The sequence below is a fragment of the Hylobates moloch genome, unplaced genomic scaffold (assembly GCF_009828535.3).
Source record: "Hylobates moloch isolate HMO894 unplaced genomic scaffold, HMol_V3 SCAFFOLD_18, whole genome shotgun sequence".
NCBI classification, from domain to species: Eukaryota; Metazoa; Chordata; class Mammalia; order Primates; family Hylobatidae; genus Hylobates; species Hylobates moloch.
In genome coordinates this window covers 68,275,865-68,290,536 of record NW_026652293.1, presented here as the reverse complement: position 1 = coordinate 68,290,536, position 14,672 = coordinate 68,275,865, and the positions used below count along the sequence as shown (strand labels likewise).

Below are 14,672 nucleotides of genomic sequence, written 5' to 3'. Positions count from 1 at the left end.
CAGCTCAACTTGAGTGATCCCCTATCATTGCTGTGAATCTCCTGTTTTTTGGAAAACTAGCCCATTTCCAAGTTCAGTTTGATTATGTGTCACCTCACACAACTGACTACTCCATTCTTGTTTGATCTGGTATGTTAGGGCCTAGTGCAGGAGCTCAGTCTAAAACATTGGCCTCCTGTAAATTTTATTTAACACTCCTGACTAAATGAAAAGCCTCAGCAGATGACCAGCTTGAATATATGTCTTCCAGGTTCAGAGAGAGAGCAATAGTATAGAATAGTAAATGGAAGTATAATTTGCCTTAAAAATTACATGACAAAAATATATCACCTAATCAAGAGTCTTCTGTTGTTGTTGTTGTTGTTTCATATATACATGTTAAGAAACCAATGCATCCAGCAGAAAAGAACAGTTGGAAAATTCATGAATTTTCTGTTTGCATTTCTATTTTTAAGGGTCTTAAGATGCAGAGGATCCTTTGAAAAACTGTTGCTTCTTTCTGTCCATTCAGCGTTGGACATACCTATAGTGGGTAGTTTTCTATCCTTTGCTTGCATTTTTTACATTGTTTCTTTTTTTCTAACACAAAATGTATGGTGTTTTTCCAGACACCAAGCAATTCTCTGACATCAACTGGGTGTCCAACCATGCAGTTCGGTTGTGACACTGGAAGTTTGCAAATTTGGAGGCTGCCATGAGCCCCACCCTTAGGTTCAATAATTTGCTAGAATGACTCACAGAACTCAGTAAAACACTATTTATACTTAACAACTATCATTTATTATAAAGGATAGAAATGAACACTGGCTGAAGAGGTGCACAGGACCAGGTCTGGAAGTGTCCTGAGTGCTAGAGTGTGTCCTCCTGGAGTCAGGGTTGTGGAGTTAGGGTGCACCACTTTCTGGCACACAGTTGTTAGAAACAAGTGCTTGGTGCCATAAAGAAAAACTAGCACTTAGAAAATTTCTCAGGAAGGCACATTTACTTCTGCAGAAAGGTGCTGCCTGCGTCCAACCGACCAATCATAAGAGCACACCAAAAAAAGGAGATAAGATTTTTATCCCTAACGCAGCTCCTGTTGCTGTGTCCTTTCCCCATTGGCTGGAGTCAGACTGCACAATCTAACTCAATTGGCTAAGACTTAAACTTTTCTAACTATGGTAAACATGCAATTTGCTAGAGGAGGAGAGGAAGAGACTGTTGCTAAGGCAGGAAGGGTAGTTTACAGAGCAAGTCTGGGCATGTCTGGGCATATAGAGGTTTGCTAGTTACAAATTAAGCAAGGGTGGGGGCTGTGTACAGAGCAAGAAAGATCGAGGGAGCTTGGAACTTACTATTTCTGACACTTTTCCCCCTTTTGATTTTATTGTTCTTCCTCTTCAGATTTCTTAAATTTTTCTAACATCTGTTGGCTTTGTAGTTCCTTTTGGTTAAGAGTAGGAACTTAAATTTGAGTAGGGCAGGGGAGAATCGAGAGAGGTTTTGGTAAGGGCTTTTTCTATAAGCATTTGCCTTAATCCACGAATACAAGGTATGATGCAGCAACTTACAAGAATGAGTACGCTGATAACGATTGCAAGGGGGATAAAGATTGATGTTATGAGTCCTTTCTATTTTCTAAACCATTTTTCTATGAATTTTCGGCTATTTGCTAGGGTGGTAAGGCCCTGTAGGGCTTTTGTGATTGTTCTATTGGGAGCTGTGTTGTTAGGGATAAAAGTACAACATTGGACTCCAATCATGACACAGACCCCGCCCTTTTGGCCAATATTATGTTAAGGGCTATTCTATTTTCCTAAGCCATCTGACTGGTAGGACCTAATTGTTCAGCTATTCCTTTAATGGCATCCCTAGTATAGTTAGCAAACCGCTGTTGATTATAATAAAGGTAATTTATCCAGTCTACATTTTTGCTTGCAGTTACCCATGAGAACAATATAGATTCAAATCGTGCGCTATTTGATTCCTGGCTTTAAATTCATTTAGCACCTCTTGTGGAACTTTGATAGCATTTATATATATGTGAGGATCAAAAGACCCGAGGGGGACACTTTTTTTTTTTTTTTTATGATTGTTCTTTCTATTTGGTTGATGAAATGCCAAGGTGAAAGGGATGGCTAATTGGATTACAGCGCAAATGCCACTCTACTTACTTGGCAGAGTACTTAATAGTGGTCCACTACAATACTACCATACATCTGCTTGGGGATGAACAAGGGCAGACTGGCTCGTTAACTCTTGAAAAGGCTCAGATTCACTGCATCCTGTTAGGCTTCCAAGGAATGCTAAATATTCCCCCTGTCCTGAGAGACACAAGGTAAAATTGACATTGTTAATTGGAGGCCAGATAGCTCTCAAGGGCTGACCCACAGAGCCTTTAACTTCTGGGAATAGTAACAAGAGAGATTGGCATGCCTTACTGCCCCAGGCTGTGAGGTCTTGGAAGAGAGCTACTATGCAGTTCATATTCTGTTGGTCAGAGGACCATCCAAGTGGAAAGCAGACAATGTGGGTCTCTGCTCTTCCTGTTGCACAAGCGCAACAATCGCTTTTATTTAAGGTGTGAGCGGAATATTTAATCCATTTCAGCCAAGCATTTATATCTTGGTACCCAGTTTTTATGACTAAAGTTTGTTTTAAATCCTTGACTTTTATTACAACTACTTTGGTTTTGTCATTGGGCATGAAATGGGAGATGGTTTGATTGGATGGGCTTGGGGAAGGGGTAACAATAGAGGATAGCAGGGAAGAAACAAAGCGCATTTCAAAGAAGCCTATAGAGTCCTTTCTAACGACATTTTCTCCTAGACCATAGAAGCGCCTAAGGTGGGGTTAGAGTTGCTAGAGGTAGGGATAGTAATAGAGATGAGTAGTCGGTTGCACTGGTGGGTGTGACAGTTGTGGGGGGTGGTGACTCCTTTGGTGAAATGGAGGTAAGGCTTTAGGGCGGCGCAATCATCTGAGGATGTCTAACCTTGGTTTTTGGTGGTCTAAACAACATGTGCCCATTGAGAACATAAATTGGGGAGAGAGTGCTGATCCCCCCACCATAGGCGGGATAAGGGGGCGGTAGCGGCTTCCCTGGAGGGGCAGAGGTATTTTTCTGACGCTATTTCTCTTTGGTGTTGAAGGTTCCTGCAGGGTATAACAAAACAAGCATTAAAAGTAATATTTCGGGATGAGCTTGACTTAGTTACATTAATAATAAAATGGAAGCGGTGGTTAAGGGAAAGAGAAGAGAAAAAAAAAAGAGACAGACTGATTAGACTTTTCTTTTTAACATTACTTTGGTGGGAGTTGGCCCTGGGACAGCAGTCCATGGCTTTGAAGAGGGCAATGCTTTCTTGACTCGGGTATAATGGGTCTACCCTTTTTCAGCAGTTCAGATTACTGTTTCAGTTGTTGAGAGCACCAGGTAAGGTCCTTCCCAGACCTCAAGAGGCTTGAGCTTTCCCTCTTTCCAACTTATGATAAGGATGTGGTCTCCGGGTTGGTGTCAGTGAACTGGGAATTTGAGGGGTGGAGTTTGTGCTAGGAAGCTTTGAGTCTTGAGGGAGTAAAGGCTGGAAGACAGACTAAATACATAGCTTCTAAGAAACTGATCCTTTGTCTCAAATGTTGGGAGGTCATTAGTGGAATTTAAATAAGGCAACCTATAAAGCATTTTATAAGGGGATAAGCCGATATCTTTCTACTGAGCAGTTCACTTAATAGGGTAATGGGAAGACACTTAGTCCATGGTAACCGAGTTTCTAGAATTAATTTGGTTAGGTGGTTGTTTTTTTTTAATTAAGTTTAGAAAAGTTTCTTTAGTGATAAAAATAATCAAATCCCTTTTCACAATGGAAAGTTCTACATGATCTTAAGAACTAAAGTATCATGATTTGAAAAGCAATATGGAAAGTTATTTGCAGTACAAACTCTATCACATTCACTTAAAAAGCAGCCAAAGTTGCTTTTTTCTAGGTATACAGGCAACATTCCACACCATTCAATACTACCTCCCTTTTGGGAAACACTTTCTTCTGGTGGCTTTCAGAATACTAGTCTCCTGATTTTTCTTCTAGGTCACTGGTGGGTCCTTCTCAGTCTTTTGCTGGTTCCTCTTCTTTTCGTCTACTTCTTAATGATGGCATACCTTAGGTCTCTGTCTTTTGCTACCTTCTCTTCTCTAGCTGTACTAGGTGATCTTATCCAAAGTCATGGTTAGGGTCTTGACTGCAATTTGTCCAGGTTCTTGGTGTTTTGAACAAAGAATTGGACAAAATGCCCAGCAAAGCAAAGAAAGAATGAAGCAACGAAAGAACAAAAGCAGGAATTTATTGAAAATGAAAGTACACTCGGCAGTGTGGAAGTGGACCCAAGCAGCGGCTCAAGGGCCTGGATATAGATAGAATCTTCTTGGGTACAAACACCCTCCAGAGGTTTCCCACTGGCCACTTTATGCTCACCTCATGTGAATGAAGTGGTATCCCACAATCAGTCTGATGGGTTGCCTAAAACCACCAATCAGAGGCTGAAATGGAGTTACAAAGGTCACACTCCTGTGGAAACATCTGATTGCTGTTTGCAACTAATCAGAGGCTAAGGTGAAGTTACAGAGTTGCAAATGAAGACTCCACCCACAATCAGTTTGATTGGTTGCAGACAGCCAATTTCCCATCTGCCAGCACAAAATGTGGGGGGTTTGCAAAGGGAGTAGCCTCTGGTCCTTTTGTTCTTTAGGTGTGAAAAGTTAGGGTTTTCCTTTCAATTTAGTTCTAGGAAGTGAGTGTGAAACGGCCTTAGGTTCCCTGCCTCCAGACCCTGTTCTCCTGCCTCACCAGGAGGTGGTGGGCATGAGAGTTGGGGGGTATCTGGAAGTTTCAGTCCTCAATCATGTGGTTGATTTTTCTGGTGGCCAGCCCCTAGGCTGAAGCTATGTAGTCCTCCCCACTGAGAGTCATCTCATTAGCATACAGAAGACAGTAAATTCCAAGGGCTTTAGGGACTCTGTCCCAGGAACTAGGGACAAAGACCAAATACTTATTTTTCATTATATCACAGATACCTGTTAGGGTTTTGTTATTGTTGTTTCTACAAAACATTCATTTATTCTTGTGTTCAAGAGAAGTAATATCTTCAGTCATGATTAGATTTCAGATATGAAAGAATTTTTGCTAGTCTTAGCCCCCAGTCATAAAATAATGTCATGAAAACATTTTTATTTCCTAATGATTATAACTAAGGGAAAAGATCTTAAAGAGTTGACTTTGGTAGTACAAGTGTGTGCAAATGATTGATGATTTTGTATTTCCTTGATTTGTGCATTAGCAGCTTTTAGTGTGTCATATCAAGAAGAATGCTGGGGAAATAATATAATGATTATTTATATGGAGTTCTCTACTTTCTTGTTTTGGCAGTGTTTGAAAGTTAGGACTGATCCTGAGGGAGTTGAATTTTGTAAAGTTAATTACTTTCCTGCTGCCAGTAGTGATTTATATCTCTGATATTATATCAGCTAGTCATATGGGAATGAGAAACAAAATTACTTTTTCTGCAATTACCAACTCACTAGTAGGGTATTCAGGTGTCCCTGGGTAGCACACAATATAATAGAGTAATGGGTAAAACTTTTTCCAGTTTGAACAAAAAGGCCTTGTCACCTTTTTTTAAGGTCTCTTGATACATATATAAAAGAAGTCATAGGCCGGGCGCGGTGGCTCAAGCCTGTAATCCCAGCACTTTGGGAGGCCGAGGCGGGCGGATCACGAGGTCAGGAGATCGAGACCATCCTGGCTAACACGGTGAAACCCCGTCTCTACTAAAAATACAAAAAAAAAAACTTTAGCCGGGCATGTTGGCGGGCGCCTGTAGTCCCAGCTACTGGGGAGGCTGAGGCAGGAGAATGGCGTTAACCCGGGAGGCGGAGCTTGCAGTGAGCCGAGATGCGCCACTGCACTCCAGCCTGGGGGACAGAGCAAGACTCCGTCTCAAAAAAAAAGAAGTCATAAAGAGCACTTGGTATATAGAGAACATAATTTTTTAAATTACTTTTTTTTTTTTTTTTGAGACGGAGTGTCACTCTGTCACCCAGGCTGGAATGCAGTGGCGTGATCTCGGCTCACTGCAAGCTCCGCCTCCCGTCGTTCATGCCATTCTCCTGCCTCAGCCTCCTGAGTAGCTGGGACTACAGGCGCCCGCCACCATGCCTGGCTAATTTTTTGTATTTTTAATAGAGATGGGGTTTCACTGTGTTAGCCAGGATGGTCTCGATCTCCTGACTTCATGATCCGCCCGCCTCAGCCTCCCAAAGTGTTGGGATTACAGGCGTGAGCCACCGCACCCAGCCTAAATTACTTTTTTAAAGAGAGGTCAAATTTATCTCTAGCGACCCAGACTAGAGTTCATCCTCCTATTTTCTTATAGGCCAAGAAGGAAAGAAAGTTACCAGATTTAACCTATCAAAAATTTTGACTATTTATTGGATACCATCCAAGTAATCTTAAAATTAAAAAAAAAAAAAATATATATATATATATGTCTATGTGTGTATATACATACAGTCAACCCTTTGTATCTGTGGGTTTCACATCCGTGGATTCAGCCAACCTCAGATTGAGAATATCAGGGGAGGAAAATGGATGGTTGCGTCTGTACTTAGTATGTACAGACTTTTTTCTTATTATTATCTAAACAACACAGTATAACAACTATTTATATAGCATTTATATTGTATTTGGTATTATAAATAACCTAGAGGTGATTTAAAGAATACAGGAGGAGGCCGGGCACGGTGGCTATGCCTGTAATCCCTGCTCTTTGGGAGGCCAAGGCGGGTAGATCACGAGATCAGATCAAAACCATCCTGGCTAACACAGTGAAACCCCGTCTCTACTAAAAATTCAAAAATTCAGGCAGACATGGTGGCACTCGCCTGTAGTCCCAGCTACCCAGGAGGCTGAGGCAGGAGAATCACTTGAAGGAGGCGGAGGTTGCAGTGAGCTGAGATTGTACCACTGCACTCCAGCCTGGGCAACAGAGCAAGACTCCATCTCAAAAGAAAAGAAAAAAAGAAAAGAATACAGGAGGATGTGCATAGGTTATATGCAAATACTATACCATTTTATATCAAGGACTTGAGTATCCATGGATTTTGATATCCTCGGGGGTCCTAGAACCAATCCCTCTCCGATGCCTAGGGACAACTATATTATGTGTCTGTGCTGTATGTGTAACATCTTCTCAGAAGTTATATTGTCAAGCTCATTCCTCCTGATCATAATTTCTCAGTTCTTATGATGGGATATGGTTTTTATAGTGATAAGGTGTGAAATGTATTAAACTGTGAAAATGTAATCAGTGATTTCCAGGGTGTGTGTGTGTGTGTTTACCATTCTATCACTGGATCAAAATATATGCCTTTGAACTAAGGTGAGACATCCATAGCCTGGTCCTCTGTTGCCAATGGCAAGATAGAGTTAGTAAAATATTCTAAGATTCAGAGTGGGGTGGTTCTTTAATTTATTTTGATTTCCACGACTGTGTATACGAAGGATAGAGATGCTTTTCAGGAATGCCTAAGTTTCTGACTTTTAGTTGATGTGTTAAATTATACATGCAAGCAATCTGGTATTGGGTAACAGTGTCAAATTTTGATACTTACAGAAGTAGGCAGATGAGTTGTTATTTGGTTTTGTAGTAGCCCAAGATACTGAGTGAGCTGCTAGGATAATTATTTGGCCATACTTGAGAGTCCAGGCCCACATTTAGATTTTTTATTTTGAAGGATTAAGCCATGCGGTAGTGGTAGCTATGGGTTACAGCGAGAAACCCCTGCCTCAATATCTTTTATGGCTATGTTTCCAGTGACTTCAATGAGCCTTCTAGCCTTACTAGTACTTATCTAATTATTTTATCTTTTTAAAAAATATTTTAGCCAACATTTAATTCAAAAGAAAGGTTGAAATGTAGCCTACTCATGGAAAATATTGTCTATAATTCTATTTCTTTAGCATACTGAGTCTCCTGCATCTTGATGCTATATTTAGATATATCATAATCAATGTTCTACAATGGGAAAACTTAGTAGAACATTGGGCATTTGTGTGTGTGTGTGTGTGTGTGTGCGCGCGTGCATGTGTGTCTCAATGTATATTTAACATAAAATTTGCCATTCCAGCCATTTTTTAAGTATTCAATTCAGTGGCATTAATTAACAGTGTTGTGCAACCATCACCATTATTTCCCCATTCCTCCTCCCTCAGCTTCCAGCCCCTGGTAACCTCTATTTTACTTTCTATCTCTCTGAATTTGCCCATTGTAGATATTTTATGTAAGTGGAATCATACAGTACCTGTCTGTTTGTGTCTGGCTTATTTCACTTAGCATGATGTTTTCAGGGTTCATCCATGTTTTCGCATGCTTCATTCCTTTTTACGGCTAAAGGAAATCGTGTGTGTGTGTCTGTGTGTGTGTGTGTGCGCGTGTACATACTACATTTTGTTTATGTGTTCATCTGTTGATAGACATTTAGGTTGTTTCCTCTTCTTGGCTATTGTGAATAATGCTGCAACACACTGGGCATTTTGATCTGTGGTATTTGACGGTCTTTGGCATATTTTTAAATAAAGAAGCATTGTTTATATGTTTCTTTGCTATAAAATATGAAATATTTTCATTGTCTTAATAAAAGACAGAAGCAAAGCCTCTACTTATATGTTAATGAAAAGATAAAATTAAATGTAGTGAGACTGTGCCATCAAACTTTATCGTGCCTCCTAACCGCTTTATCAGTATGAGAATATTTCCCCAGAGAAGGCTGGACATATCATCAGCCCCCAAACCATCCTGTTTATAAAGCATGGCAGGCAATTATGCTTCCCCCAACCCCAGAAAACTAAAAGAAAAACTTTTGGTTACTCTGTAATCTTTGAAAAGAAAATAGTTTAATAAGGTATTGCTTTATAAGATTTAATCTTAGATGTTCTGAAGAATACTTTTTCTTCTTTTTCTAAGAAGTTGTAACTCAGGTAATTTTTACTACACCTTTTTTTTTCTCTTCAAGTCACATAAGTCACTTTTTTTTTTTTTTTTTGAGACAGAGTCTCTGCTCTGTCACCCAGGCTGGAGTGCAGTGGCGCTATCTCGGCTGACTGCAACCTCCACCTCCTGGGTTCAAGTGATTCTTCTGCCTCAGCCTCCCGAGTAGCTGGGACTACAGGCGCCCGCCACCACCCCTGGCTAATTTTTCTGTATTTTTAGTAGAGATGGGGTTTCACCATGTTGGCTAGGCTGGTCTCGAACTCCTGACTTCAGGTGATCCACCCACCTCGGCCTCCCAAAGTGCTGGGATTACAGGCATGAGGCACCCACGCCTGGCCAAGTCACTTCTTATAGATGGTTTCACAGAATATTTCCTTCACTTTTTGGAAACTTTAGCTTTCCAAGTATTTTCAGTCATAACTCATATTTGGTGGTTCATATGCTGAAATATTACAATTACACAAAGATGATTATTTTACCTTGTTACTGTACATCATAGATTGCTTCTTTTTATTTTTATTTTTTCACTGGTTATTGTCTCTTGATTAATACATAAAGATCTATGCAACTTGGCCTGGTGCGGTGGCTCACGCCTGTAATCCCAGCACTTTGGGAGGCCGAGGTGGGCTGATCACTTGAGGTCAGGAGTTCAAGACCAGCCTAGCCAACATGGCAAAAACCCATTTATACTAAAAATATAAAAATTAGCCGGATGTGGTGGCGTGCACCTGTTCTCCCAGCTACTTGGAAGGCTGAGGCAGAAGAATCTCTTGAACTCGGGAGGCAGTTACAGTGAGCCAGGATCACATCACTGCACTCCAGCCTGGGCGACAGAGTTAGACTCTGTCTCAAAAGAAAACGAAAAAGAAAAATCTGTGCAAGTTGTGTAGTAATTTCATTTATACAGTCTTCAGTCATGGGTTGTCTACAAACTTCATCAATAAACAAATGAGCTTGCCCTTCAGGGTTGCCCTTCTGGGGCCAAATGTGGTGGGCTCTGAGACAGCCACATTCTGGTAACCTGCAGGATGATTTGGGTGTTTTAGCTGGCGGAGGCAGTGACCTCAGACTCTGGACGGTGAATGGGGATCTCGTTGGACATGTCCACTGCAGGGAGATCATCTGTTCCGTGGCTTTCTCCAACCAGCCTGAGGGAATATCTATCAATGTAATTGCTGGGGGATTAGAAAATGGAATTGTAAGGTAAGAGAAATTTGGATTCTCTTTTTTTGATTTCATTCATAAAGACACAGGAGTTTCAGAAATTAATTTTTAATATCTAGGCATATTAATATTCAGTATTTAGAGATTTAAACTCACCTTGGGATGTAGGTTCTTTAGTTATTCCTGTTTTATTTCTAAATAATAAAGATAGCTTTAGTACAGTTTTGAAGTTTTATGTTAACTATAAAAGATTAACAGTATGGAAGTATACAAAGTTAAAAGTTCTCTTATTCCCACATCTACTCCCTGCAAACTTCCTAGAGGGAACTACTGTTAATTGTTTGTTACATTTCCTTCCAAATGATTTTTAACAAATAAACAAATATGGAGGGCTTTTTAGGGAGAGTAATTTTAGTTTGCATAATTAGATGATTTTTTTCCCCTCTAGGTTATGGAGCACATGGGACTTAAAGCCCGTGAGAGAAATTACATTTCCCAAATCAAATAAGCCCATCATCAGGTAAGATCTTCTCCCCACCTTATGCTTCAGAATATAATTTGTGATTGTATTTTTCACAGAGAGGTATTTAAGCACACAGACTTAAAGAAATGTGCAATTCAAGTCATCATGAAAAGCCAACCTCTTAACACACAGCGGGTTGTCTATGACCCAGCAGCAAGAGAGACCACACTCCTTGTCTTCATGGAGCTTAAAATCCGAGTCAGTGACTCAGAGTCTAATGGAAAGACATGCTTGTAGTGTGTCTCTGGAATCATAGAGACTGTATTTTTTCCTTTCATATTTGACAAGACCATAATGGTGATTGATAGCTGCAGGGGTGCTTGACAAAATAGATAAATAATCAGTTACTCTTTGCTTAGTTAACAAATTTGACTTTAAATAATTAGAAATAAAGTGATTCAAATTTTACTTTATTAAATTAAAAGTATTTTCAGTGTACTAAATTTAAAGTTTAAGGAACCTAAATTAATTACTAATGTTACATTTTTTTCCTTTTCTCTTTCAGGGAAATAATATATAGCCATAAAATACTTATTTATCTTTATAAGGAGAAAATATAGTACTGTTATATTTTTTAAAGTTTTGTACACCCAAATATTTGTTGTTTATGTAATAAAGCATAAACGTGGAGGCAAAAGAAGATATGCAAAGAAGAATAGAATGTACTGAGCTTTGTGATCCTGATTTTATTCTATATCACCTCATTTATGAGCATCTCAAACTTGTCAGCAGGGTGACTATGTTAGAATTACAGTCAAAACCAGTGAGTTGTAGGCGGTCATTTAGTTTATGTCTCTCTGCGCTACTGAAGATAACTTCTTTACACTAACCTCAGTATGATGACCAATATGCTAATACAATTTTAAGAAATATAATGTACAAATGGGAATTTTTTTTTTTTTACAGCCTTACATTTTCTTGTGATGGCCACCATTTGTACACAGCAAACAGTGATGGGACCGTGATTGCCTGGTGTCGGAAGGACCAGCAGCGCGTGAAACAGCCAATGTTCTATTCCTTCCTTAGCAGCTATGCAGCCGGGTGAATGCGAATGAACTTCACGTTCTCCAAAGCACTTTAACTCCAAACTAGATTTGTTGACTTCACCAGTTTTAGGAGGTTGAACCTAAAGAAATGGATGACTGAACAAACCATCCAAATAATGATAAAGTCTATTCATCTGCACAAAATTCTGAAGATTCACATGATCCTAAGAGGAAAGTTCTGTTCTATTTTAGTGATAATCTGGAAGATTGTGTGAATATGCACTAGCCAACAAGTTTTAAGCCTTGCATGCTACATTAAAATGATATTCTTAAAATTTTTCCCACCAAGGTATTCCAAAGAAAATATTAAGGTCTCCCCTTTTTCTATGATTCCAAAAGGACCAGTAGAATTTAAATTGGTTGGCTAATTGTTTATATAAAACACACAAATTATATTTTAAAAGTTTTCTGCCATGAAATACTCCTCCCACCACACACACATGCTCCAAAAGAGGAAAGAAAAAAAGATAATTTTGAGGACTTGATAATTGCTTTCTTTGAGAAGCAAATTATTCAGTAGGTGCCTCTGTACCAAATATTTTATGGAATATCTGAATACTAAAATAAACTACAAATGAATCTCAAAATCAGGCAGTTTTTGCCTGTTGCCTTCTTAGCTCAAAGGAGAACCAGAATTTTTTTGACAGCCACAAACAAGAATACAGGTATCTTGGATTTCAGACACATTCTGTTTCTTCATAAAAATTTTACTTAAAATCTGTAGCGCTAGATATTGACTATCCTTAGTTGAGTCACTGAGGTTTAAACACAATGGTAAGTCTTAAAGTCTGCTATTTACAGAGCATTGAATCTGTACCAATTTGCAATAGAAAGCCTCCAGTATGCAAGAAGTTTGCATGGGTATTAAGAATACAGCCTAGGCCGGGCGCGGTGGCTCACGCCTGTAATCCCAGCACTTTGGGAGGCCGAGGCGGGCAGATCACGAGGTCAGGAGATCGAGACCATCCTGGCTAACACGGTGAAACCCCATCTCTACTAAAAATACAAAAAATTAGCCGGGCGAGGTGGCAGGCGCCTGTAGTTCCCAGCTACTTGGAGAGGCTGAGGCAGGAGAATGGCGTGAACCCCGGGGGGCGGAGCCTGCAGTGAGCCGAGATCGCGCCACTGCACTCCAGCCTGGGTGAAAGAGCGAGACTCGTCTCAAAAAAAAAAAAAAAAAAGAATACAGCCTAAATAAGGCATTTAATCTAATCTGCAGGAAGAATTTTCTTCCCCAAAACAGAATTATAAAAGCTTACTTTATTTTAAACAGGAGGCAGAATAATTCTTTTAGGAAACCATTTCATTCTGTTTCTACTAACCTATACCATCTGAGAATTCTAGGAAGAATAATAAAATCTCATGTATTCCACGGCAAACTTACATACCATCAAGACAGAACTCCTAAACATCTTGGAGCCGTCTGTCTCTCCCATATGATGGCTGTCTGTATATTTTTACTTGGGGTGCTGCTTTATTGGCTTTGAAAACACTGTCAGATAAGCTCAGTAATATGTTACCATGGGATAAAAATATGTATCCCTGCCTAAGAATAACTTGTGCATTTGTTATGGAAATTTAATTCATATGGTGTTTACAGTACTACTTTTGTAACTTCCAGACTTTCTAAAACATTCTGCTTAAAAACCATATAAAATATAATTCCAAAGTCTCTGCTGTCAAGATAGATTTTTGAGAAAGCAAGTGGCCATGTATGCTTTAACCTTAAACTGCATATACATGTAGTGATACCTAGGCTGCATCTAGATCACCGTGTGCTCAGGCCAGCTGTTAATCCTGAGGTCCATGGAGGTGCAGAGATGAGATTACTCCTATTCACGTTGAAGTGATTTGCTTTGTTAACAAAAAATTGCAGCTATTGTCTAGCTTTCATTTTTTTACTGAGAACTTTAAATTAGTCCCCTATTAGAATAGGGTTGCTACTCAGTCTTTTTTTAAAAACCGAATTTCATCATTTATCTAAAGAGAAAATATGCAAAATAACTGGTCTTGTTAAGAGTGCAATATTATATTTTTATGTAAAAATAAAAATTAATTTGGGGGGATTATTTATTCAGCATGAAACCTAATGTGTATATGTTTGAAATACTTCATAATGTGCATGTTGTAGCAAACATTTCTGTAAATTATCACAAGCTCTGTTACCTTTATATACACTGCCACTTCGATTTGGAAATAAATTTCGTAAAAATAGATTTAAACACCTCTTCTTTAAGCTATTTAAATATTATGAGCAGATCTCAAATCGATGGCTTTTTTTGTAACCCACATAGGTTCTGTCTTTAGCTCCACTATGCATTTATATCACTAGAAAAAGATAACTTTCATTTTTTTTTTTTTTTTTGAGATGGAATTTAGCTCTGTTGCCCAGGCTGGAGTGCAGTGGCGCGATCTCAGCTCACTGCAACCTCCACCTCTCAGGTTCAAGCAATTCTCCTGCCTCAGCCTCCCAAGTAGCTGGGACTGCAGGAGTGTGCCACGACGCCCAGCTAATTTTTTTTTTTTGTATTTCTAGTAGAGACGGGGGCTTCACCGTGTTCGCCAGGATGGTCTCAATCTCCTGACCTCGTGATCCACCTGCCTTGGCCTCCCAAAGTGCTGGGATTACAGGCGTGAGCCACTGCGCCCGGCCTAACTTTCATTTCTTATTGTGGTTTTTGTACTAAAATTTTATGTTTCAACCTTTACTACCCTTAAATCGTGTGGACATTAGTCCCTAGATCAAACCGCTCATTTTAAAGAAAAAACCATCTGCCCACCCCCGACCCCATAGCAGATCTATATTGAGCCCTTGCCAGGTGCCAGGCACTGTACCAAGTGCTGAGGATATTGTGCTGCACAAAGCACAGTGGTCCCCTGCGCTCCTGGAGGTTACAGGCTGGTGGAGAAACCAC

At 39.7% G+C, this 14,672-nt stretch overlaps 1 protein-coding gene across 3 annotated transcripts in view; it reads left to right on the top strand.

Moving 5' to 3' along the window:
- Positions 1 to 12,032, top strand: part of LYST (lysosomal trafficking regulator) — a 218,835-nt gene extending 206,803 nt beyond the window's left edge. For 2 of the 3 annotated variants that reach the window (XM_032136200.2, XM_032136199.2), the window contains exons 51-53: positions 10,071 to 10,227; positions 10,637 to 10,708; positions 11,618 to 12,032. In XM_032136200.2, coding sequence (XP_031992091.1) covers positions 10,071 to 10,227; positions 10,637 to 10,708; positions 11,618 to 11,756 — 368 coding nt within the window. In that variant the 3' untranslated portion in view covers positions 11,757 to 12,032. Of the gene's footprint in view, positions 1 to 455; positions 529 to 10,070; positions 10,228 to 10,636; positions 10,709 to 11,617 lie in introns of those variants that run through there. The other variant, XR_004244971.2, reaches the window with a different exon arrangement.
- Positions 12,033 to 14,672: the final 2,640 nt, after the last annotated feature.